Source organism: Gossypium hirsutum, chromosome A11 (assembly GCF_007990345.1).
Source record: "Gossypium hirsutum isolate 1008001.06 chromosome A11, Gossypium_hirsutum_v2.1, whole genome shotgun sequence".
Lineage (NCBI taxonomy): Eukaryota > Viridiplantae > Streptophyta > Magnoliopsida > Malvales > Malvaceae > Gossypium > Gossypium hirsutum.
Genome location: NC_053434.1, coordinates 28,328,759 through 28,352,961, shown reverse-complemented (window position 1 = coordinate 28,352,961; position 24,203 = coordinate 28,328,759). Strand labels below are relative to the sequence as shown.

The window sequence follows — 24,203 nt, the reverse complement described above, 5'->3', positions numbered from 1 at the left end:
GAATAAATAAAACAGGACTAAATTTAAAACTCAATAAAACTCTGGGGATAAATTAAAAGAAATTAAAACTGAATTTGGGGCTTAATTGAAATGCGCGTAATAAATGGGGGACTCATTGGGCAATTATACTCTATTCCCAAAACGGCGCCGTTTCGAGGATTGTGCTTTAAAGGGTTCAGGGACCAAATTGAAATAGAAACAAACTATTAGGGCCAGATTTAAAAAATAAAGAAATTTAAAATTGAACAAAATTATAAAAACGGAAAAATGCGGAAGGGCTCAAATGGCAATTTGCCCATCTACCAAAAACACACGGATCCTCCCCGAGTCACGGGTCAACGAACGGATCCTTCACTTAAACGGCGTCGTTTTGGTGCTTATTAAACTAAGCAAAAACGACACCGTTTTTATAATACTATATAAATCAGATTTTGGCCCAAAAATTCATTTTTAAAGCTGGTTTAAAAAAAAACTTGAAATCCTCTGAAAGAGGAGAAGAGAAGAGCCCTCCGGGCTCCGGCCTCCAGCCTCCGTCAGGCCAAGCTCTGGTCATCGGGCTGTACGCGCCCACGCGCCACACGGCGGTTGGAAGGTTAAAAACCTTCATTTTTCCAGGCGAATCACAGGTAATCTCTTCTCTTTTCTAAATACCGACAGTTTTTTTGTAAAAAATGATTCATATGTGTTGAACAAAAAGAAATAAACTATAAGGAACGAGATATGTAACTAAAATAACCTTTTTTCCAAAAAGAAACTGCTCGTATTTCTTTCTTGTATGTATATATACGTGTATCTATTTGTATATATGTAAAAATCCTGTTTTATTACAGTGAAGATATTCGGCTTTTATAGCCCCTGTTTTCTAAGTACAAATTTGGTGTGTTCTTCTATTCGATTCCTTGTCATATTTGCTGTGTATTTCTTTCCTTTTTTGTTGGTGAAGACGAGAAAACCGGCAACGATTGGGCACTGATGATGGCGCACTGGCGCGCTGATTGCGGCATGAGATGAGGGGTCGCTGACTACGGCGTGATGATTGGGATCGTGCTTGCGGTGCGAAGGTTTCAGGAAACCCTAGGGTTTCCTGATTCAGTTTAGGCATTGGGCCTTCCTGGGCCTCGCTAATTTGGGTCTAGTTTAGGTATTTGGGCTAAAGGTTTTAAGTGTAATGAGGTTCAAATGTGGGCTACCGATGTGATTTGTAAATGGGCCATAAGTAGTGCTTCAATTGGGCTATGTAAATAGGCTAGCAATTTGGGTTTTGTAAATGGACTGTAAAAGAACTTTTATTATTTTTTTGGTTTTTTTTGTTTATTTTTCGAGCTGGGCAAATTTGTGCTATTACAGCTGCCCCTCTTTGCTCATTACTGTGTAACAGGAAAAGAGCAAAGACTATAAAAGGACCAAATTTGCCCGGTCTTATCAGATCCTGACTTCATGGTCCTCAATCTGCTCTTTGCAAACTCAGAGACACCATGCTGATATCTTTGACCTGCTCTCCGTCTAATACAGAGACACCGAATCTGTCATCTTCAATCTGCTTTGATGTAAACACAAAAATGTCAGATCTGCTATCTTTGATCTGCTCCCCGTCTAATACAGAGACGCCAAATTTGTCATCTTCGATCTGCTTCGATGTAAACACACAAATGTCAGATCTGCTATCTTCGATCTACTCCCCGCTTAATACAGAGATGCCAAATCTGTCATCTTCGATCTGCTTCGATGTAAACACACAAATGTCAAATCTGCTATCTTCGATCTGTTCCCCGTCTAATACAGAGATGCGAAATCTATCATCTTCGATCTGCTTCGATGTAAACACACAAATGTCAGATCTACTATCTTCGATCTGTTCCCCGTCTAATACAGATACGCCAAATCTGTCATCTTCGATCTGCTTCGATGTAAACAAACAAATGTTAGATCTGCTATCTTCGATCTGCTCCCCGTCTAATACAGAGACACCAAATCTGTCATCTTCGATCTGCTTCGATGTAAACACACGGATGTCAGATCTGCTATCTTCGATCTGCTCCCCGTCTAATACAGAGACGCCAAATTTGTCATCTTCGATCTGCTTTGATGTAAACACACGAATGTTAGATCTACTATCTTCGATCTGCTCCTCGTCTAATACAGAGACGCCAAATCTGTCATCTTCGATCTGCTTCGATGTAAATACACGAATGTTAGATCTGCTATCTTTAATCTGCTCCCCGTCTAATACAGAGACGCCAAATCTGTCATCTTCAATATGCTTCGATGTAAACACACGAATTCCAGATCTGCTATCTTCGATCTGCTCCCCGTCTAATACAGAAACGCCAAATCTGCTTCTTTGATTTGTTCCCCGTCAATACAGAGATGACAAATCTGCTATCAGTGATCTACATTATCCTCTAAAGGACATAACCTGTAGAATGCGTATGTGCTCATGCCTAATGATTACGATGCCATGATCGAAATGAGTCAAATGCTCCTAATTAGACATATTATGATGCAAAATGTTATGAAAATGACTCCTATTTCGGACGTCTTTACTCATTCATCCATCAAAGTTTCATCTTTATTTTACTCAAAGTATCAATCATACTCTGCTCGTATGCTTTGAATCAAATTGGTCTTACTGTACCATTCTTCGAATGTTACGACCTGCTGGAGATGATCCTCTCCTAGGATTGAATCATTTGAATTGTCCAATCATCCTTTGGACTGAAGAAGAAATTTTCTCGAGTACCTCCGACCTTCACTCATGAGAATTCTTCAAACAATTGTTCTGTTTTAGTTTCTCGTATTATCTAGAGATTTCCAGAGTAATATGCAAAACTTCGTTTGTAAAAATATTTAGTTCATCAATCATTATTTCAATGCAACACACTTTATGAATAATGGAAGACGAATAATTTGATCTTGAGAATAGTTAGATAAATCATCAAAAATACAAAAGGAAATTAATCTGAAAACAGGACAAAAATCAGATGCCCTACATATCACAGCTTGGGCTTCTGTATACAAACTCTATGAAGACTGTTTTGAGTTTAACATGTGTTTAGAAGATCCAAAGTACTTTGTTGATGCCCCGGTATGTAACACACTCCACTTCTTGTCGAATCTGGTATAGCAGGGTCACTGCATGCTTTTCAAAATTTGAGCTGCCCTTTCAGGTTTTCAACTCAAAACCCCTTTGGTCTCAAGACGCCCTTTGCAGATTTTCACCTTGGCCTCTCCATTTTTTTTTTAGAAGTCTCAAAGGGCCCTTTGCGGGTTTTCACTTTGGCTTCCCTTCTCTTTAGACAAAGTACCTCTTGACTGAGTCTGAATTCACTGGATTGGGTAAACTCTTCCCATCCATTTCTGTCAAAATCAATGCACCACCAGAAAAAGCCTTCTTCACAACATATGGCCCTTTTCAATTCGACATCCATTTTCCTCTAAAATCCTTCTGTATGGGAAGAATCTTTTTCAGTACAAGGTCCCCTTCGTGAAATTCTCTTGGACGAACTTTCTTGTCATAAGCTCGCATCATTCACTTCTGATACATCTGACCATGACGAATAGCCCTTAACCTCTTTTCTTCAATCAAGTTCAATTGATCATACTGCGATTGAATCCATTCTGCTTCACCCAGCTTTATCTCTGACAAAATTCGAAGAGAAGGTATTTCCACTTCAATGGGTAACACTGCCTCCATCCCATAAACCAACGAGAAAGGAGTTTCCCCAGTAGAGATTCTGACAGACGTTCAATAGGCCAATAGTGCAAATGGTAATTTCTCATGCCAATCTCTGTAGGTCTCAGTCATTTTCCTCACTATCTTCTTGATGTTTTTATTGGCAGCTTCCATTGCCCCATTCATTTTTGGGCCATATGGAGATGAATTATGATGTTTGATCTTGAATTGGCTGCAGACTTCCGCAATCGTGCTGTTGTTCAAGTTCAATGCATTGTCCGATATGATCCTCTCAGGCATTCCATACCGACAAATGATCTCCTTTTTCAATAATCGACTTACTACCAACTTGGTAACACTAGCATATGAAGCTTCTTCTACTCATTTTGTGATGTAGTCAATGACCATGAAAATGAAACGATGCCCATTCGAAGCTTTTGGTGATATTGGCCCGATGACATCCATGCCCCACATGGAAATGGGTCACGGAGAAGTCATAACATGCAAAGGTGAAGGTGGTACATGGATCTTGTCCCCATATATCTGGCATTTATGATACTTCTTGGCATAGCTGATACAATCTCCTTCCATAGTAGACCAATAGTATCCAAACCTCATGATTTGCCTTGCCATTGTAAAGCCATTAGCATGTGTCCCACAAACACCTTCATGTACTTCTTCCAATATTTACCTGGCTTCCACAGCGTCGACACATTTCAAAAGTATCTGATCTTTCCTTCTTTTATAAAGGATGTCCCCATCTAGTACATATTCGCAGGCTAACCTCCTCAAGGTTCTTTTGTCATTCTCAGTTGCCTGCTCAGGATATTCATGATTTTTCACATACCGTACTATATCTTGATACCAAGGATGGTCATCCATTTCCTCTTCTTTGATGTTACAATAATGAGCAGGAACCTCAGAAATACTCATCTGAATTGGTCTCACATCTTCTTTTTTATTTGCTTTAATCATGGAAGCTAGTGTTGCTAAAGCATTTGCCATCTGGTTTTCGTCCCGTGGGAGATAATTAAAGGTGATGTTATCAAACTCCTCAAGTAGCCCCAAAACTACCTTTCGATAGTTAATCAATTTGGGGTCTCTTGTCTCTCATTCACCCCTAAGCTGGTAAATTACCAACGCAAAGTCTCCATATACTTCCAAGGTTCTAATTTTTCTCTCTTTGGCTGCTCGAATCCTCATGATGCATGCTTCATACTCGGCCATATTGTTTGTGCAATCAAAATCCAATTTACATGTAAATGGATAATGATCACCATTTGTGGATACCAAGACTGCCCCAATTCCATTTCCTACCGCATTGGATGCGCCGTCAAAGTTCAGCTTCCATGGATATTCTTCAGTAGTTGCCACATACATCCATTCCTCATTAGGGAAATCAAAGCTCAATGGCTCAATATTCTAGAGCTATGCTAGCCAGAAATTCTGCTATCGCGCTTCCTTTTATAGTCTTTTAACTCACATAGACTATATCAAACTCCGAAAGCAGTACTTGCCATCTTGCCATTCTTCCTTTTAGGGCTGTTGACTCCATCATGTACTTTAATGGATCAAGTTTCGAAATTAGCCAAGTTGTATGATATAGCATATATTGCCTCAACCTTCAACTCATTTAGATCAAAGCACAACACAACTTCTCAATTGGTGAATATCTCATCTCACATTCAATGAATTTCTTACTGAGGTAATATATCGCCTTCTCTTTTCTTCCTGTCTCATCATGTTGACCAAGCACACATCCCATAGAATTACTAAACACTGATAAGTACAAAATTAATGGTTTATCTGGACTGGGCGGAGATAACACTAGAGCGTTTAACAAGTATTGCTTGACTTTATTAAAGGCATTCTGGCATTCCTTATCCCAAGTACCTTGGTTGTTTTTTCTAAGGAGGCGAAATATAGGATCACATTTCTCGGTTAATTGTGAAATAAACCGAGCGATATAATTCAACCTTCTAAGAAAACCCCAAACTTCCTTCTGAGTACGTGGTGAAAGCAGTTCTCGTATGGCTCTAACCTTGTCTGAGTCAACTTCTATTCCCTTTTCGCTGACCACAAAGCCCAATAATTTCCCCGACCTAGCTCCGAAGGAACACTTTACCGGATTAAGCTTCATCTGAAACTTTCTCAATCTCAAGAACAACTTCCTCAAGACTTCAATATGCTCATTCTCTGTTCGAGATTTGGCAATCATGTCATCAACATACACCTCAATCTCCTTGTGCATCATATCGTGGAATAAGGTCACCATAGCCCTTTGGTATGTTGCCCCTACATTCTTCAGCCCAAAGGGCATTACCTTGTAACAAAAGGTGCCCCACAATGTTATGAAGGTGGTTTTATCCATGTCCTCAGGATGCATCTTTATCTGATTGTACCCTGAGAAGCCATCCATAAAGGAGAACAACGAATATCTCGTTGTATTGTCTACCAAAGTGTCGATGTGCTGTAAAGGAAAATTGTCCTTTGGGCTAGCTTTGTTCAAATCTCTGTAATCAACACACATTCGTACCTTTCCATCCTTCTTAGGGACAGGCACAATGTTAGCCACCCATTCTGAGTACTTAACCTCTTGTAGGAATCCAGTATCAAACTGCTTCTTGACTTTATCTTTTATTTTCAGCACAATATCAGGCCTCATCCTTCGCAATTTTTGTTGGTCTGGCTTGCAATCCTGTATTATGGGGAGACAATGTACCACGATATCAGTATTCAACCCCGGCATATCCTGATATGACCATGCAAAGATATCTTTGAATTCACGTAGCAACTCAACAATACCTTGTTTCGTTTCCTTAGCAATGTGTGTCCCAATTTTCACCTTTTTTCCTTTCTCCAAGGCTACATTCTCTATTGCCTCTTTCTCACGGGGTAGGATTTGTTTCTCCTCTTGTTTCACCATTCTCAACAGATCTGGAGACACATCACAATCCCTGTCATCTTCAAAATCCTGAGGTTCTTCTAAACACATGTCTTGCTCAAAAGAGAATTCAGGATTTGTAGTATCAGTGCTCATGTCATTGATATCTAGGGACCTGCGAGGTACGAAAGAATGTACAAAGAATGAATGAATTTAAGCATGTTTATTTATGTTATGAATGAGATGAAAAAAAAATTTGAAAGAATTTAAAAAGGTCAAAAGAATATTCACTCAAATTGATAACAAAAGTTGTGTTTTATTGAAACGCAAATATCCGAACATGAGCCTATTTTACAAATGAAATCTTATTACTCCTAGGCTCTTAGAGCAACAAGAGTGTTCTGAAAATTACTCTGAAAAATCTTTAAAAACTACAGGAAGTTCTTCTTCAGTCCAATTATTTAAAAAGCTTCCCGGTTCGTAAGGGCGAATGCCCTCAAGGTTTCTTCGTTCAGACTCTTCATTATGTACAGCATTTATGTAATGACTTCTTTTTTCGAGCAACCCTCTCTTAGGGTGAATTATCCCTCCTGATATAAAGGTCTAGGATATATGAGGGAACGTCATTGATTCCCACTCTACTTCTCTTCCACTTAAACGCGCACTTCTTCTTTCTTGACGCTTCTCTATTTCCTTCCTCATCTGCCTGTGATCTGGCCTGAAACCCAAGCCAAAATGGTCTCTCTTCTCCTTTAGTTATGGAACTTGAATCCCTCCTTGGAGATATCTTCCCAATCCTTTTCCTGGCAAGGCTCCTTTCCCCACTGTCATCTGCAAACCCATTCTTGTGGTTCTGGATATCTTAGGCACCGACACCTCATTCCCCTCTAAAATAAATGTTGCATTAATGAATTCTAATGAGCGAAAAAAACACTCAACAGCCTCCTCATTCGCCTCTACATAGGGTACGTCACTGGTAACTACTGCTATGATGTCTTTCTCCATATTTATGGTGACCAGCCGTCCGTCTGTTACTAGCTTCAATTTTTGGTGCAAAGATGAGGGTACTGCTCCTGCCAAATGTATCCAAGGCCTTCCCAACAAGCAATTATAAGAGAGCTTAATGTCCATCACTAAAAAGTCTACCTCATACGTGTTTGGCCCGATCATTAAAGGGATATCAATTCTTCCCATGACCTTTCTCTCCGTGCCATCGAATGCTCTCACTACATTATGCCATGTTTTCATGTGAGAACTGCCTATGGCCAATCTGTTCAATGTGGACAATGGTAGGACATTTAAGGTTGACCCATTATCAATAAGCACACTCGACAATGTATATCCTTTGCAGCGAGTGGTGATGTGTAAAGCTTTAGCTGATCCCATGCCATCAGGTGGGATTTCATCATCATTGAAATAAATGAATTTGTCAGCGTTTATGTTACTAACCAATCGATCCAACTTGTTGACGGATATATCATTAGTAACGTAAGTCTCGTTGAGCACCTTCATTAATGTCTCACGATGTACCTCTGAACTCAGAAGCAAAGCCAACACTGATATGCAAGCTGGTTGTTTGCACAGTTGTTCAACCACGATGTGCTCACTGTGTTTCAGGAATTTTAGAAACTCTCTAGCTTTTTCTTCCTTCACTGGCTCATTAACAAGTACCTCAGCCTCATTCTCCTTCTCAATATCAAAGGCTTTCGCTTTCGTGGGCTCAACTCTGATGCCTCCTGCATCATAACGCTTCCCACTACGTGTGTAGGAACCTTCAACTTGAGCCTCCTTAGAAGTACTAGCGATATCTTCTCTCTCCGGCATTGTCACATTGTAGTCATAATTCCAGGGTACCCTCTTGTTATCCTTATAAGGAAAGGAGAAGGGTTTGTGAATAATGACTTTCGGCGCTGTTTGTGTCTCAACTTCATTATTCCTTGGTAGAGAAATAATGATCATTGGCCGGTTAATTATTTGATTCTTTCGTTCACCTTTCAATGCGCATACGTGTCCCTCATCTGAGCCAGCTTCATAAAATTCCAGCTCATTATTATCCATAAGGCTTTGTACCAAAGCCTTAAACTCGTCATATTCCTGGATTTCATGTCCCTATTCTGCATGGAACTCGCAGTAGTCCCTCGCTCCTTTATTTCCTTCTTCAGAGAGTATCATCTATCTTTTCGTCATTTCTTCCTAGATTACTTTCATCGACATTTTTACCTCGGCCATGTCCTCTTTAATCCTTCTCATACCAGTTTTCCCAGTTGCGTTTACCCCTTGATCACCATGGTTCGGCAACGGGTTCTCTGTATTAGGGGTGTCGTCAAATTTTACGACCCCCATCTTGATAAGTTTTTCCATTGCTTTTTTAAAGCCAGTGCAATTTTCGATCGAATGCCCCGATATCCCTGTATAATATTCACATTTGGCGTTTGCATCGTACCATTTGGGATATGGAGGTTGCAATGGTTTCAAATGAAAAGGAGCTATTGCATGCGCATCAAATAAACTTTGATAAAGCTCCTGGTACGTCACTGGGATAGGCATGAATGGGACCTTTTCAGAGTTTTGTCTCGTACCAGATCCTTGCTTTTGGGAACCCTATTGCCCAGCTGTAGTTGCTCTGGGCTGACTAACCGTAATCGCTTTTGAGTTAAAACTACTCGTATTGTTCACCTCATTATCTTTCCTTCTTGGGGCCGATCTTTTAGCAGTTTCCCCCTCTATCTTACCACCCCTTATGACGTTCTCAATCATTTCCATTGCCATAACTATATCAGCAAAGCACTTGGTGGTACTTCCAATCATATGAGTAATGAATGGGGCCTTCAAGGTGTTAATGAATAGCATGGTAGTTTCTTTCTCCAAGAGCGGTGGTTGAACTTGTATGGCAACCTCCCTCCACCTCTGTGCATATTGCCTAAAGCTCTCATTAGGCTTCTTTTCCATGTTCTGCAGAATGATTCTATCAAGAGTCATGTCAGTCACATGATTATATTGCTGCATGAAGGCTTGCGCTAAGTCTCTCCAAGAACTGATCCTAACGCGGCTCAATTGATTGTACCACCTAGCCGCTGCCCCAACCAAACTATCTTGGAAACAATGGATCAATAGTTTATCATTGTTTACAAAGCCGGTCATCTGCCTACAGAACATAGTGATATGGGCCTCAGGGCAAGTAGTCCCATTGTACTTCTCAAATTCTGGCATCTTAAACTTATGAGGAAGCACCAAATCTGGGACCAAACTTAAGTCTTTGGCATCAATTCCCTGACGATTATCAGTGTTTTCCAATGCCTTAAATTTCTTCTCTAACCATCTGCAATATTCCTCTAATTTTCTTGATAATTCGAGTCTCATCTCTTCCCTCTCAGCTACATCTAAATCAGGGATGATTGGATTGGTAGGGTTATCTCCTGGGTTGGATCCCTAGCTAGTTTGGAAGTTCATGGGTGTTCCAGCATCGACTTGTCCATGTTGAGGCCTTATTATGATGGACGGCCTTCTGGGATGTGCCTCAGGTTGAGTTTGTACATGGGGTGGGGTAAAACCCGAATGATGATCCTCATTATCCTCTTCAGTGATAGTCATAGGGGCCTTTCCTTTATCCTTTGCTCCCTTCAGCAGCTGAGCCATTTCAACCATCATATCCCTTTGGGCCTCTAACATTTGATCCTTCATCTCTTATTGGAATTTTGCCAATTGTTCCTACAATTGCTCTTGCATTTCTCTCTAGATCTACTCAAGTCTTTGGTCCATATTCTTTGTCTTAGTGCGTGTACTGTAAGGATGTGTTGCTTCCAGGTTTTCTCTTTCTCTTACTCTCTCTCTTTCTCTCTAGTAATTTTCACTAATTAGGGTCTTTCTATAAATTTGAATGCATATAATGCGATGAGATGCAAATGCATGAATGCAAAAAGATATCGATTCTGATTCAGTTTCTTTTAGAAAACATTATTTAAGAAACAAAAATCTTTACACAAAGCGGATTACAAATACGCTTTCGCCCTCAGGCCCAGAGTTTTAACCCTATCCAATAACAAAGCTAACTCTCGACCTCTATCTGACACTGACTCATACTTTGTACTCAATACATTAGCTTGCGCTGCCAGGTCTTGCAAATGATCAGCAACCTCTCGAATCTGGACTATGGCTTCTCCCATTAGGTAGTCCCTATCTCTGACTTGATCCTGAAAATGGTGAAGCTCTCCCTTCCAATGTCATTCTCTTGCCTCAAGCTGCTCAATCCAAAGTTCACAGTTCTACAATGCTGCTTCCAACCCTCTAATATTGTGCTTCATTTCCTCGATCTTGTTCAGACTTGCCTTTAACTCGACTGTAGAGTTACAACTTTGGTGATGATGAAGAGATCGTCCAAGCTCAGTCACCTTAGCTTTTAATCCTTGATTCTCCTTCTCTAGGGCCTGATTCTGCGCCTACATCTCTTGGAACTTCTTCTTCCAATACTCGGCTTTGGCTCTTTCTTCTTGAACCTCTTGTTGCCACTGCTCTGAAGACTTCCCCAATCCAGCTCTCTTCATTGATAGCTGTATCCTCTTATATTGCGTCTTCAAGTCATCTCAGTCTTCCTCAATCTTTCTTTTTTCTTTCCTCACTTTTTTACCTCGATTTTTTGAACGTCGACATCTAAGCTTAGGTACATCTTCTCCTCAAGCCTCTCTATCTTTTTCCCGAGCTCCAAATTCTTCCTTTCAAACTCTTGCTTTATGACCTCTAACTCTGATGGAATCACTCGTAAACTCTCCTCCATCGATCGAGCAGCCCCCAAACTCGGCCTAGGGATGTTATCATTGATCCTCTTGCTAAACCACCCTTTGCATTCAAGGGTTGTCGTCGGACCTTCAGTTAGAATCTTCACACAGCAAACCTTCTTCCAAGCCTCAGAAATCTCTCGCATCTTCTTCTTATAATGATCCCCCTTATATAAGAAATCACTCTGAGCTAACCCTTGTGTTGCCGGTATAAACTGCCCTGTTTTGTATTGCCTTAGGACGAGTAATGGTACATAACCAACAACTCCCCAAATTTCAGGAAGAGGTACCCAATCAAAGCTTCCGCAACGATAAAGGACTTCATTAGGAGCCATCCAAGGGACTTTCCACATAACATCTTCCTCTTGGAGATTCTGAAGTATTTCCATCCACCTTTCCTTTGTAATGTCGTCCCTCCTTGGCGTAGCTGCTGCTTCCTTTAAGGGAGAATAATCCTCAAAGAGAACTTGGCAAGGGACATTAACCTTCTAAAAGTGATTGTGGAACCATACTAACAACAACTGAGTGCATCCAATGAATCTACCTTCATCCACTCTCCGACATGCACTCAAGGATCTAAACATCTCAGCTAGGATTGCAGGCACAGGTGTGACCTGTTTACCAAGTCGATCGAATAAATCCGCAACTGCCTCATCTGTGTTCCCCATAACTTTGGGGAAAATCACTAAACCATAAATACTTAAGGTCAAAATATCAACCTTCCTCTTCACATCTGGGTGCACCAATACCAAATCCCTCAAACTTGCCTACGGAATGCATTTACCATCGCCCTTTTGTTGGATTCGAGCTGCGGCCCACTGTTCACTCATCCCTGTGATAGACATTAATTTCTTCACAAAAGTTGGGAGGTTAGCAACCTTAACGTAAGCCCTGTTACATTGAATTCTTGGACAGCGAAGCAAGGTTGTATACTCCTCCAAAGTGGGTACTAAGTCTACCTCTCCAAATGTAAAACAACTATAAGCAGGGTTCCAAAATTGTATCATAGCTCGAAACAGATGCTTATCCACCTTGATGTCTAGCAAATAGGGAAGATCTCCATAATTCTGGTAGAACAGCTGCTTAGTCTCGTCATCCCATTGGGCCCAAATGTCCTTCAACTCCTGAAACTCATTCTGTGTCAAACTGATACGAGTGAAGTCCCACAACTCTGACGTATACCCATCGGTAACACTATCTTCTTTCTCTAACTGGATTTTCTCTAACCACGCACAGACAGAAGCGTTGTCCTCCACTTTATCAAGATATTCATTCCTCATTACAAAACTTTCTAATCTAGAAATCGAACCGTGAATCGACATCTTTAAATGTTGAATGACATGCAATGATAACAAAATAAAATAGGTCAGTGTCATATATAAAAGGTATAATAAACAAGCACTTATAAAGGTAGCTTACTAAAGGCTATCATTGTACTACCTAGGGTAAGCACTTAAAGTTCACTATATGTGTTTCAGTTCTAAAGCGAGGGTACCTGAACCAGCAGATTCCTCGATCCTCACCCATTATAGGCTCATATGGACCAAGTTCGGTTCAGGGGGACACATTTCCCTATGGCCATGCGGAGATGAAAATCTCACGAAGGCATAGGTACGGATGTATCCCGGAAGCAATCCACTAGCCCATGCGGAGGTGAAAACCTCACGAAAGCGTAGCTTCTCACTCCCACTTAAGGGTGCGACCACAGTGGTCATGCAAATGCAATGTGTGTGAACACAAAATAACAAACATATGCAACAAATACATGTAAAAAGATCGATATTTTTAAAATTTTTCTAAACTTCCATTAAGACAGAAAATAATCAATTTCTTGGCTTGCTCTCTTATTTGTCCCTAGTGGAGTCGCCAAGCTGTCGAAACCATTTTCTTAATGAGTTTTTGGAAAAACAGGGTCGACTTTTGAAATCAAAAATGGGAGTCGCCACCAACCTTTAAGGTGTGATTGGATCACCTTATAAAACATTTTGGTCTACGAAAATGTAAGAAAATAGATTCGGGAGTCGGTTACATACAAGGAAATATTAACACCCTCGCAACGCCCAAAATTCCTACCAAATTGAATAGTTTTCTGTCTTAATGTTAAAAGTTTGAAAGAATTTAAAAAAAAAGGATCCCTTTTTTAAAACCGAAATAATTTGAGTTGGAAATTGAGATTCCTTTGCCTCGAAAGAATACGAACATCACATCCAGCACGATTGGACACGATATTCTTAAACTCTCGTAACTAAAATCATCTCGTAATTTACAAAATTCATTTAGAAGGATATTTTAAGTATTTAGACAAACAGGGAATCGCAACGCAGCATATTAGGGCACTATTTCCCGAATCCCTAAACACAAAAACAAACTACATGATACATACTTTAACATTTCATGCAAATATAATATAGAAAACAACAAATAACGACATAAATTACATAATATATGTATTGACATTTCATGCAAATATAATCATAGAAAATAATAAATATAGAAATATAAATTACATAATATATACAATAATATTTCATGCAAATATAACCTAAAAAACAACATAAATTACATAATACATATATTAATATTTCATGCAAATATAAGAAATAAATAACATAAAAATAACAAATAAAACAAAAATTTAATGGTTAATACTTGTATAATTAATTAATAAAAATATACAATATATAAAATATAATAACTTAGTACATATATTTATAAGAACAATGATAAATAGGAACAAAATATTACAGTAAATTTTAGAATATCATATAATATACAAAACATTTAATGATAACATACAAAAATATATATATAATATTTATAATAATATACAAATTTTAAAATTATACTTAATACATAATAAGTAATATATAAGAATAATAATATAACACTAATGTATAAAAAACAATTTTTATATGATCAATAATATATGAAAATAATTATATATAAAAATCATGTGTAATAAAAATAATTTTATATATATAAAAGTTTTAGAATGAAATAAATAATATATAAAATATTAAAATAGGTAAATAAAAAAATGAATAAATAAAATAGGACTAAATTTAAAACTCAATAAAACTCTGGGGATAAATTAAAAGAAATTAAAACTGAATTTGGGGCTTAATTGAAATGCGCGCAATAAATGGGGGACTCACTGGGCAATTATACCCTATTTCCAAAACGGCGTCGTTTCGAGGATTGGGCTTTAAAGGGTTCAGGGACCAAATTGAAACAGAAACAAACTATTAGGGCCAGATTTAAAAAATAAAGAAATTTAAAATTGAACAAAATTAAAAAAACGGAAAAATGTGAAAGGGCTCAAATGGCAATTTGCCCATCTACCAAAAACGCGCGGATCCTCCCCGGGTCACGGGTCAACGCGCGGATCCTTCACTTAAATGGCGCCGTTTTGGTGCTTATTAAGCTAAGCAAAAACAACACCGTTTTTATAATACTATATAAATCAAATTTTGGCCCAAAAATTCATTTTTAAAGCTGGTTTAAAAAAAAAACTTGAAATCCTCTGAAAGAGAAGAAGAGAAGAGCCCTCCGGGTTCCGGCCTCCGGCCTCCGTCAGGCCAAGCTCCGGTCATCGGGCTACACGCGCCCATGCGCCACACGCGCCGTCGTACACGGCGGTTGGAAGGTTAAAAGCCTTCATTTTTCCAGGCGAATCACAGGTAATCTCTTCTCTTTTCTAAATACCGACAGTTTTTTGAAAAAAAATGATTCATATGTGTTGAACAAAAAGAAATAAACTATAAGGAACGAGATATGTAACTAAAATCACCTTTTTCCAAAAAGAAACTGCTCGTATTTCTTTTTTGTATGTATATATCCGTGTATCTGTTTGTATATATGTAAAAATCATGTTTTATTACAGTGAAGATATTCGGCTTTTATAGCCCCTATTTTCTAAGTACAAATTTGGTGTGCTTTTCTGTTCGATTCATTGCCATATTTGCTGTGTATTTCTTTCCCTTTTTGCAGGTGACAACGAGAAAACTGGAGACAATCGGGCGCTGATGATGGCGCACTGGCGCGCCGATTGCTGCGCAAGATGAGGGGTCGCTGACTACGGCGTGATGATTGGGATCTTGCTTGCGGTGCGAAGGTTTGAAGAAACCCTAGGGTTTCTTGATTCAATTTAGGTATTGGGCCTTCCTGGGCCTCACTGATTTGGGTCTAGTTTGGGTATTTGGGCTAAAGGGTTCTAGGTGTAATGAGGTTCAAATGTGGGCTATCAGTGTGATTTGTAAATGGGCCATAAGTAGTGCTTCAATTGGGCTATGTAAATAGGCTAGCAATTTGGGTTTTGTAAATGGAATGTAAAAGAACTTTTATTATTTTTTGGTTTATTTTTTGTTTTTTTTTTGTTTATTTTTTGGGCCGAGCAAATTTGGGCTATTACAATCATTTTGAGATTTAATGAATTTTTTGCATCGCCCCATTCGTTAATGTCGTTAACAAAAAAGGTAATGTGGTGAGCTTCTCAAATAATTCTAAAAAACGGAACAAAGGGAAAAATTAAAAATAAAAATAGCAAACAACCAAAAAAATTCTAAAAAAAGTTATTAAAAATAAAAGAAATATAGAATTATACAAAAATCAAGAAATTAAATAATATTTTATATTTATTTTTAAAAAATTCATAAACACAAAGATACAGAAAATACTATAACTTGTTAATGAAATTTACAAAAATCTCAACAAAAAATGAACAAATTAGAAAAAAAAATGTATATATGAAAAGTTATATAAAATTTTCATAAATTAAAAAATATATTTTTATGTTTATTTTTAAAAATATAGAGAAAAAATACACAAAAAAATCTAATTTTGATGTGATTTTGGTTTTTTTTCCTTTATTTTATATGAAAATCTTTAAATTCGATTATTATATTCAAAATCTGAATATATTCGCTTTGGGTGAAGTGAAAAAATTTTGTTTTCAATATTTTAAAAGCTTTCCATATTTTTTTCTGATATTATAATATTTTTCTGAGACTTTTTTTGACAATTTTTGTATTTTCACATTTTTTTTAAATTTATGTCTTTTAAAAATAAAAAAAAATATTTTATTAATTTCTATAAATTTTATATATTTTTCCATTTATTTTTTATTTGTTAATATTTTTCGAGATTTTTTAAATTTTGGTTGACAATATTTTGTATTTTCTCTCTTTTTTTATGTTTTATGTATTTTGAAAAATATAAAAATATGTTATTAATATTTTATCATAGTGAATGTCTATCAAGATCAATATAAGTTTGATATACATTAGGACTTTAATGTTGATTAGAAATTGAGTTTTATATCATATATACTTCTTATGTCTATAAGTATAGATTTTGGAGAAGCATTGTAATTATCCGTATTAATTAAATAAAAAAATAAATATTTTTTTTATTTTTGAGATTTTTATATGATTCTCTCTCTCTCTCTATTTTTTTTTCTAATTTTTATAAATTTTTTGAGAACTTTTTATTTGTCCTATCAACAACTTGGGGCAACTGATTACGATTAGAAACTTCAAGTATCAAACTCATACAAAAAGAGCTTTTAGATACGAAAGTGATAATTGGGTGCAACTTTAGGGGCAAATAAAGGCTTTTTTACTAAAAAAAATTATTTGTCAAAATAGGTTGTCAGCCCGATTATATACGAAAATGGGGTGTTTTTCTCATTCGTGCCTATCTGACAAGCGCGAATCATTATTTTATATTAATTTTTTTAAATAAAATATTATTTTTTTTTATTTTTATTAAAAATGTTTAAATATATATACGGGTCAAAATACGGGTAAAAATGGGTCAAAATACGGTAAAAATGGGTCGCGCCTGGCAGCTAGGCGCAAATGAGCTGCCCTTCATACTGCTCGAACAGTCCTCCCTGCAGCCTACCTGCTGCCCAAATAGTTCTCCCTGCAACCTGCATGTTGCCCGATCAATCCTCCCTGCAGCCTGCATGCATGCCCCCTACTCAGCTCCACAAACCAGCAGCTGTTGCTGCTGCACCGTTTAGTCCCTTCAATGGGAAAAGCAAATGGGAGACCTTATAAGTATGGTCCCCCAAACCCCATCCACACACCGGAAGAGGGAAAGAAAAGAGACAAAGGAGAAATAAAAAGGAAGAAGAAGAGAATAAGAAGAAAGAAAAAAGAAAAAAAGAAAAAAAAAGGTAATGTATTTTTTAGTAAATAATTTTATTTATAATTTAAAGAGTTTAATTAAGATATTGTGATTTTTTTGTTATTAATTATTAATTATAAAATATTTATGTTTAGTGTTTATAGTTTTGGATTAATATTTTGTATGAATGTAATTTTTTTTGTTTTTTTATAATTTTTTAAAAATAATTTGTTTGTAATTTAGGTGTAATAGCCCATTTTTGCCCGGCCCATTTCAGTATTTAAAATAATAAACCCCCCAAAAAACAAAAAAAAAAACAAAGTCCAAGTCCAGTACAAAATTACAAACATATAATTTGGCCCAATCGAAATGGCCCATTACTTGAAAAGATTTAAGATCCATCTATAAGCTTGACTCTTATGGAAATATAATCTTTAAGGATATGCAATCTTAAATCTTAGATATGATATGTAATCTTAGATATGATATGCAATCTTGAAGATATGATCTTGTAATTTTAGAGATTTAATTTGTAGATATCCTTTAATCTTAACCGTTGATGTAATTGATTTGTACCATTGGATTTGGGGAGGCTTAACTATAAATAGAGGCCTCTCCCTTCATTGTAAATCACTGGAGTTTTGGGAAGCAATAAGAATTCTTGAGAGCATTCACTCAAATTTCTCTCCCTCTTGGGTTCTTACTCTCTGTGGTTTGTTCTTATTTTATTCTTCGTCTATCTTAGCTTTTCAACTCTTTTTTTATTTTAATTTCTTCATTTTTCAAATATGTATATTTATTCCTATCTTTTATACATTTGATTATGTATTTTATATATTATAATATTTAACCTTTTTATATAGTTTATTTTCAAATATATATTTTCTATGCATGTATATATATTATATTATCATTTCATGTGTTTTGAACTATTGCATTATATTTTTATAATTTGTAAATGTTCTATTTATTCATTTTTTTAGTGTATGTCATTTATCTTATTTGTGCATAGTTTCATTTTTTTATATGCTATTTTATGATATATATTGTTGTATAATTTTTGCATGTATTATGTTTTTCTTTTAGTTTACTCATATTTTTATTTGTTTATTATCTTATATTTACCCTAGTATGATTTTTTTCATTAAACGTATGTTCATGTTATTTAGTTTTGTATTAATGATATTATTTATGTTTGTATGGAAATATTAGAATATTTTGTACATCTATGCTTTATGATGCATTAATATGTAATCCTAAAACGTCATTTAAAATAATATTCCAAGGTTTTTTAAAAATAAAAAATAAAAGGTAATGCTTGATGTTTGGAAACTTCGAGAAAGGTAGTGCCCTAGCTTACTGGGTTGCGACTTTTCTCGTTGAATTCGAATAGTCAAGCACTCTTCTAAGTGATTTTGAGTTTTCAAAACTTAAACAATTATTTTGAGATTTCAAAACATAGTGTCCTAACTTACTGGATATGGCGTTTTGTTGTTTCGAGATAGAAATTTTCGAAAGACGAGCTTAGTTTCAAAGGTTTTAAAATGTTGCGTCCTAACTTACTGGATGTGATGTTTTGACTCGTTTGAAATAAGTGAGCCTTAATTTTCAAAATTGAGACATTCTAATTAAAAGAGGTTTGCATCTTAAAACTTTCAAATTTCCGACATTATAGACACTTGATAATCAATTAGGTACCAAGTTTTGGGCGTTACGAGGGTGCTAACCCTTCCTCGTATGTAATCGACTCCCGAATCCGTTTTCTCGACTTTCGTAGACCAAAATTAATGTTTTAAAACAAAACATTTTATAAGGTGATCCAATCACACCTAAAAGGATTGGTGGCGACTCCCGTTTTCGTTTTTTTAAAGTCGATTCCCATTTTCCAAAACTAAATTTAAAAATGGTCTCGACAGCTTGGCGACTCCACTGGGGACTAAGAAGAGAGTCAAGCCTTGTAATTGATTATCTCTTGTCTTAATGTCGAAAATTAAAAATTTTAAAGTTTAATACTCTTTGCATTACATGTGTTTGTATTATTGCATGTGTTGCTATATTTTGATACGCATTGCATTTGCATGACCATTGTGGTCACACCCTTAAGTGGGAGTGAGAAGCTACGCCTTCGTGAGGTTTTCGCCTCCGTGCAAGATAGTGGATCACTTTCGGGATACATCCGTACCTATGGTTTCGTAAGATTTTCATCTCCGTGTAGCCATAGGGAAATGTATTCCCCTGAACTGAACTTGATTCAAATGAGCCTATAATGGGTGAGGATCGAGGAATTTGCTGGTTCGGGTACCTCAAACTTTAGAAACAAACCACATATAGAAAAACCGTAAGAGCTCAATATAGATAGAATTATATTTAGGTTATCTTTGTGTTTATTAATATCATATGATACTGACTGTTTTCTTTCTTTTGTGCATGTCATTTTGCATTTAAAATGTATCGACTCACGGTCAGTTTCTAAGTTAGTAAGTTTTATTATGGAGAACGGACTTCTTGATAGAATGGAGGGCAACGCTAACGTCCATAAATGGTCAAAGGAAGCGCTGAAGGATACACATTAGAATTATGGGGTTACACTCGCATCAGCATGGCGCAAAATAATCTCCAAGAGTTAAAGGAAATATGGGATCATGGAGTAATGAAGCCAAGCAATTGTTCTACAATAACTAAAGGGACTTGCAGTATTTGCTTGACAGGAGGATAGATGAGCAATTCAAAGTGAGTGTGGGAGTATTGATGGACACTTCTACCATTATAACATTTCTCTTTCATATGAAGACGGTTGCCATATGGATGGTAAGGGTATTGGAAGGAAAGTGATTGATAGAGTGCATGTGACCTGCAAAAATGAGTTGGATGGAAAGAATTTTGCCTATGATGGTAAAAAGCTCGTTTACTATAGGACCGCTACCAAACAACAAGCTTGAGTTTACTGTTGTACTTATCAGAAACAATGGAAATGCAAGCCCCGATGGCCTGAATAGGTCAAGTAAGCGTGAAAGAAAGCGATTAAAAAAGACCATATCATACAAAGACCTTTAGAGATTAGCTATGCTGCAAAGGTACCGAGGCAGGATGCTCTGCGTGGGTAGAAATCTGAAAGCTCTCAAGAAACATTGAGGATATAGGATATTATTTTAAGGTAGCACACTACAGAACGGTATACCTACCTGTTCGCTAATCTATCTCAAAATAATCAGAACAACTTCACAGGTATTGGAAGAGGTGCCCTTAGCTGCACAGATTACCCCACAGGTGAGGTCGTAGCTCAAACTTAGGAGGCAGCTGATTATTTACAGACATTGGCGACACAGGCTGACATATTGAGCACCAATATGAGCTACAATCTGATCGTGGCCAAGAGTTTGTTTTGTTGTTAAAACTGTAGGCATTAGGGCGAAAGCGTATTTGTAATCCATTTATATGTAAAGATATTCTTTTTCTAAATAAAGATTTCTAAATAAGATTGAATCGAGATCGATACCTTTTGCATTCATGCATTTGCATCTCATAGCATTTCATTGCATCATTTGCATTCAAAATTATAAAAAGACCTTAATTAGTTAAAGTTATTAAAAAGAGAAAGAAAAAGAGAGAGAGAGAAGAGGGTCACGGCTAAGTGAAAAAGAAGTTGAATGGGAATTAACGACGTTCCCTTACATATCCCCGACTTTTATGTCAGGAGGGATAGCTTACCCGGAGAAGGGGGTGTTTGGAAATGAAAATCATCCCATCAGTGTCATACATGAGGAAGGGACTGAACAAAGAAACCTTGAGGGCATTCGCCCTTACGAACCGGGAAGTTCTTTAAACAATTGGACTGCAGAAGAACTTCCTGTAATCTTTAAGAATTTTACGGAGTAATATTTAGAACACTCTTGTTGCTCTAAAGCCTAGGAGTAATGATATTTCTTTTAAGAAGTGGGCTCATGTTCAGGCATTTTTATTTTTAATAAAACATATTTTTATTATTTATCCGAGTAAATATTCTTTCATTCTGATTCTTTTGACCTTTGACATTCTTTATAAATTTTCATTTCATGTAAATAGTCATTCTTGAATTCATTTATTCCTTGTATATTCTTTTGTGTGCCTATCATAGATCCCTAGATATCAATGACAGGGCAACGATACTACAGATTCAGAGTTCCTTTTGAGTGCGATATGTGTTTAGAGGAATCTCAGTACTTTGAAGGTGACAGAAATTGTGACTTGTTTCTGAATTTGTTGAAAATGGTTTTTACCCCATGAAGTGGTGGTAGGAAATATAGCCTTAGAGGAAGGAAAGATTGCGAAATTGGAATTAGCTGGGGAGACAAAACAAGACCTTGTTGAGACTATTATAGGAATTCAAAAATGTGGTCCAAAGACGCATGCAAGAGGATTTGCAATTGCCAGGATAAACATGAGGTTTTGGGGCACTGTTGGTCCACCATGGAAAGGGATCGCATCAGTTGTACAATGAATGCCAAATTTAAAGGAGTCAAGACTTATGGGGCATGTATGTGGATGTCAACTACTCCATTAAGAGGGGGAGATAGCTTCATATGCCAATATTACAAAGTCAAAAGTCATCCATTTAAAAAAAAAGATTATATAACTGTACAATGCCAAAAGTTTGCAGTCTTTTCAAAGATAATGCGCCATACCACAGTACAACAAAGGTTGCCAAAAGAAAAGAAAAAGAAGAAAAAAAAATTACAGAAGATGACTGAGACTAGTAAAAATTGGCATAAGAAACTACCGCCTACTCTCTATGCTTACGCTGGGGCAAACACCTTCAATTCCAGTTGTTTCAAAGGTTCCAACCATTATCCTTGGAATGGGTACATTGTTTAGCTTTTCTGAGCAGCCTGATATGCCGTCAATAGCTGCGATGGTTAGCTCCAGGTGGTGGCCATTGATTTCCAGCTATGGGGCATCAAGCCGTACACAGTCTCTGAAGCTTAAAATGATAGATTCTTTCTTCAAAACCAGTTTCTGACAAAGTGGATGACGGTATCATGAAGAAAGCTCTCTTAGACTTCTATACAAGTTTAGGGAAGAGGAAACCTGATCAAATTATTATTTTCAAGGATGGGGTTAGCGAGTTTCAATTCAATCAAGTTTTGATCAAGTTGTTGAGGCTTGCAAGTTCCTTAACGAGAAGTGGAACCCTAAAGATTGTGGTTATTATTGTACGAAAAACCATCATACCAAGTTTTTTCAGCAGGGATCTCCTGACAATGTGCTACATGGTACTGTCATTGACAACAAAGTATGTCATCCAAAGAACAATGATTTTTACCTTGGTACCCATGTTGGAATGATTGGAATCACGAGGCAGACCCACTATCATGTTCTCTTAGACCAGGCTAGGTTTTCGGCTGATGATCTGTAAGAGTTTGTTCATTATCTATCCTATATGTATCACCACAGCCATATTTGTTGTGGCTCCTATTTGCTACACTCATTTGGCAGCTTCACAGTTGGGGCCAATTTATGAAGATTAGGGATGCTTTAGAAACATCATCGAGTCATGGTGGGATGTATACTCCGAGAGTAATCTCTGTACCTCAGCTTTCCAGGTTGAAGGATAAAGTCAGCAACTTCATTCTTGTCTGCTGAGAATCATTGAACCATCTTTTTGTAGGGTTTGACAAACAATAGCCAGGACTGCTACTGGGGCAATCCCTTTCTCATGGGTTTATGAATCAAGATTTTTCCTCCAAGCTTTGATGGAGTCAAGAATTGAATACCTCTAGTAAACTTAACTTGAAAGTATTCATCCTAAGCAAATGTACCAAGAATGGATGACACAGGCTTATGGCAAAGAAGGTTCGTCCAAAAGAATTTCATAAAGGAAACCTTGTGCTGAAAGGGATCCTTCCAGCAAAAAGATGCCGAATTGGGAATGGCCATATGTTGCGAAGAGGGTTTTCTCTAGAGGTGCACTGCTTTTGACAAGAAATGGATAGGAAAAATTTATCTGGTCCGGTGAATTCAGACTCAGTCAAAAAATACTTTGTCTAAAAAAGAGGAGAATTCAGGGTGAAAACCCGTAAAGGGCGTCTTGAGTTTTCGAAAAAAAAATAGAGAGGCTAAGGTGAAAACCCGCAAAGGGCGCCTTGAGACCAAAGGGGTTTTGAGTTGAAAACCCGAAAGGGCAGCTCAAATTTGGAAAGTCATGCAGTGACCTTGTTATACCGGATTCGACGAGAAGTGAAGTATGTTACATATCGGGGCATCAACAAAGTACTTTGGGTCTTCTAAACACAGGTTAAACTAAAAAAGGTCTTCATGGAGTTAGTGTATAGACGCTCAAGCGGCGATATCTAGGGCATCTAAATTTTTGTCCTATTTGCTATCTTTAGATTCTCTTTCTTCTCAAAGATAAGCTATCAAATTAATTTCCTTTGTATTTTTGACAAATTCATTATCCTATGGATCTATTTATTTGTCCTCCATTATTCATAAAGTGTGTTGCATAGAAGTAATGATTGATGAACTAAATATCTTTACAAACGAAGTTTTGCATATTACTCTGGAAATTTCTAGATAATACAAGAAACTGAAACAGGACAATTGTTTAAGGAATTCATATATGTGAGGGTCGGATGTACACAGGGAAACTGAAATTTCTTCTTCAGTCTAAATGATGATTGGATAATTCAAAAGATTTGATCCTAAGAGAGAACCATTTCACAAGCATCTCCAGCAGGGTCACAACATTCGGAGAATGGTACAATAG

General features: G+C 36.9%; 3 protein-coding genes across 3 annotated transcripts; all 3 read right to left on the bottom strand.

Annotated features, from left to right (window-relative positions):
- Window positions 1–4,156: 4,156 nt before the first annotated feature.
- LOC107958449 (uncharacterized) lies at window positions 4,157–4,678 on the bottom strand. Its single transcript, XM_016894227.1, has 2 exons — window positions 4,365–4,678; window positions 4,157–4,244 (listed from the first exon to the last, which is right to left on the bottom strand). Exons 1-2 carry the CDS (start codon window positions 4,676–4,678, stop codon window positions 4,157–4,159), a joined length of 402 nt encoding a protein of 133 aa, XP_016749716.1.
- A 2,635-nt stretch (window positions 4,679–7,313) lies between these two features.
- Window positions 7,314–10,238, bottom strand: LOC107958458 (uncharacterized). Its single transcript, XM_016894239.1, has 4 exons — window positions 10,092–10,238; window positions 9,195–9,464; window positions 8,778–9,080; window positions 7,314–8,666 (listed from the first exon to the last, which is right to left on the bottom strand). The coding sequence occupies exons 1-4, from the start codon at window positions 10,236–10,238 to the stop codon at window positions 7,314–7,316; spliced, it is 2,073 nt and encodes a 690-aa protein (XP_016749728.1).
- A 755-nt stretch (window positions 10,239–10,993) lies between these two features.
- On the bottom strand, window positions 10,994–12,651 carry LOC121209994 (uncharacterized). Its single transcript, XM_041082049.1, has 5 exons — window positions 12,639–12,651; window positions 12,114–12,584; window positions 11,944–12,014; window positions 11,182–11,817; window positions 10,994–11,104 (listed from the first exon to the last, which is right to left on the bottom strand). The coding sequence occupies exons 1-5, from the start codon at window positions 12,649–12,651 to the stop codon at window positions 10,994–10,996; spliced, it is 1,302 nt and encodes a 433-aa protein (XP_040937983.1).
- Window positions 12,652–24,203: the final 11,552 nt, after the last annotated feature.

Coding starts and splice junctions, on each gene's coding strand:
- LOC121209994 (XM_041082049.1), bottom strand. Junction 11,818..11,943: donor TCGATCGACTTGGTAAACAG/GTCACACCTGTG, acceptor AATCACTTTTAG/AAGGTTAATGTCCCTTGCCA. Junction 11,105..11,181: donor TCGACGTTCAAAAAATCGAG/GTAAAAAAGTGA, acceptor AAGAGGATACAG/CTATCAATGAAGAGAGCTGG.
- LOC107958458 (XM_016894239.1), bottom strand. CDS start 10,238: ATGAAGGATCAAATGTTAGAGGCCCAAAGGGATATGATGGTTGAAATG. Junction 9,081..9,194: donor TTAACTCAAAAGCGATTACG/GTTAGTCAGCCC, acceptor GTGACGTACCAG/GAGCTTTATCAAAGTTTATT. Junction 8,667..8,777: donor TTAAAGAGGACATGGCCGAG/GTAAAAATGTCG, acceptor CATGCAGAATAG/GGACATGAAATCCAGGAATA.
- LOC107958449 (XM_016894227.1), bottom strand. CDS start 4,678: ATGGCAAATGCTTTAGCAACACTAGCTTCCATGATTAAAGCAAATAAA. Junction 4,245..4,364: donor GTCGACGCTGTGGAAGCCAG/GTAAATATTGGA, acceptor AGATTGTATCAG/CTATGCCAAGAAGTATCATA.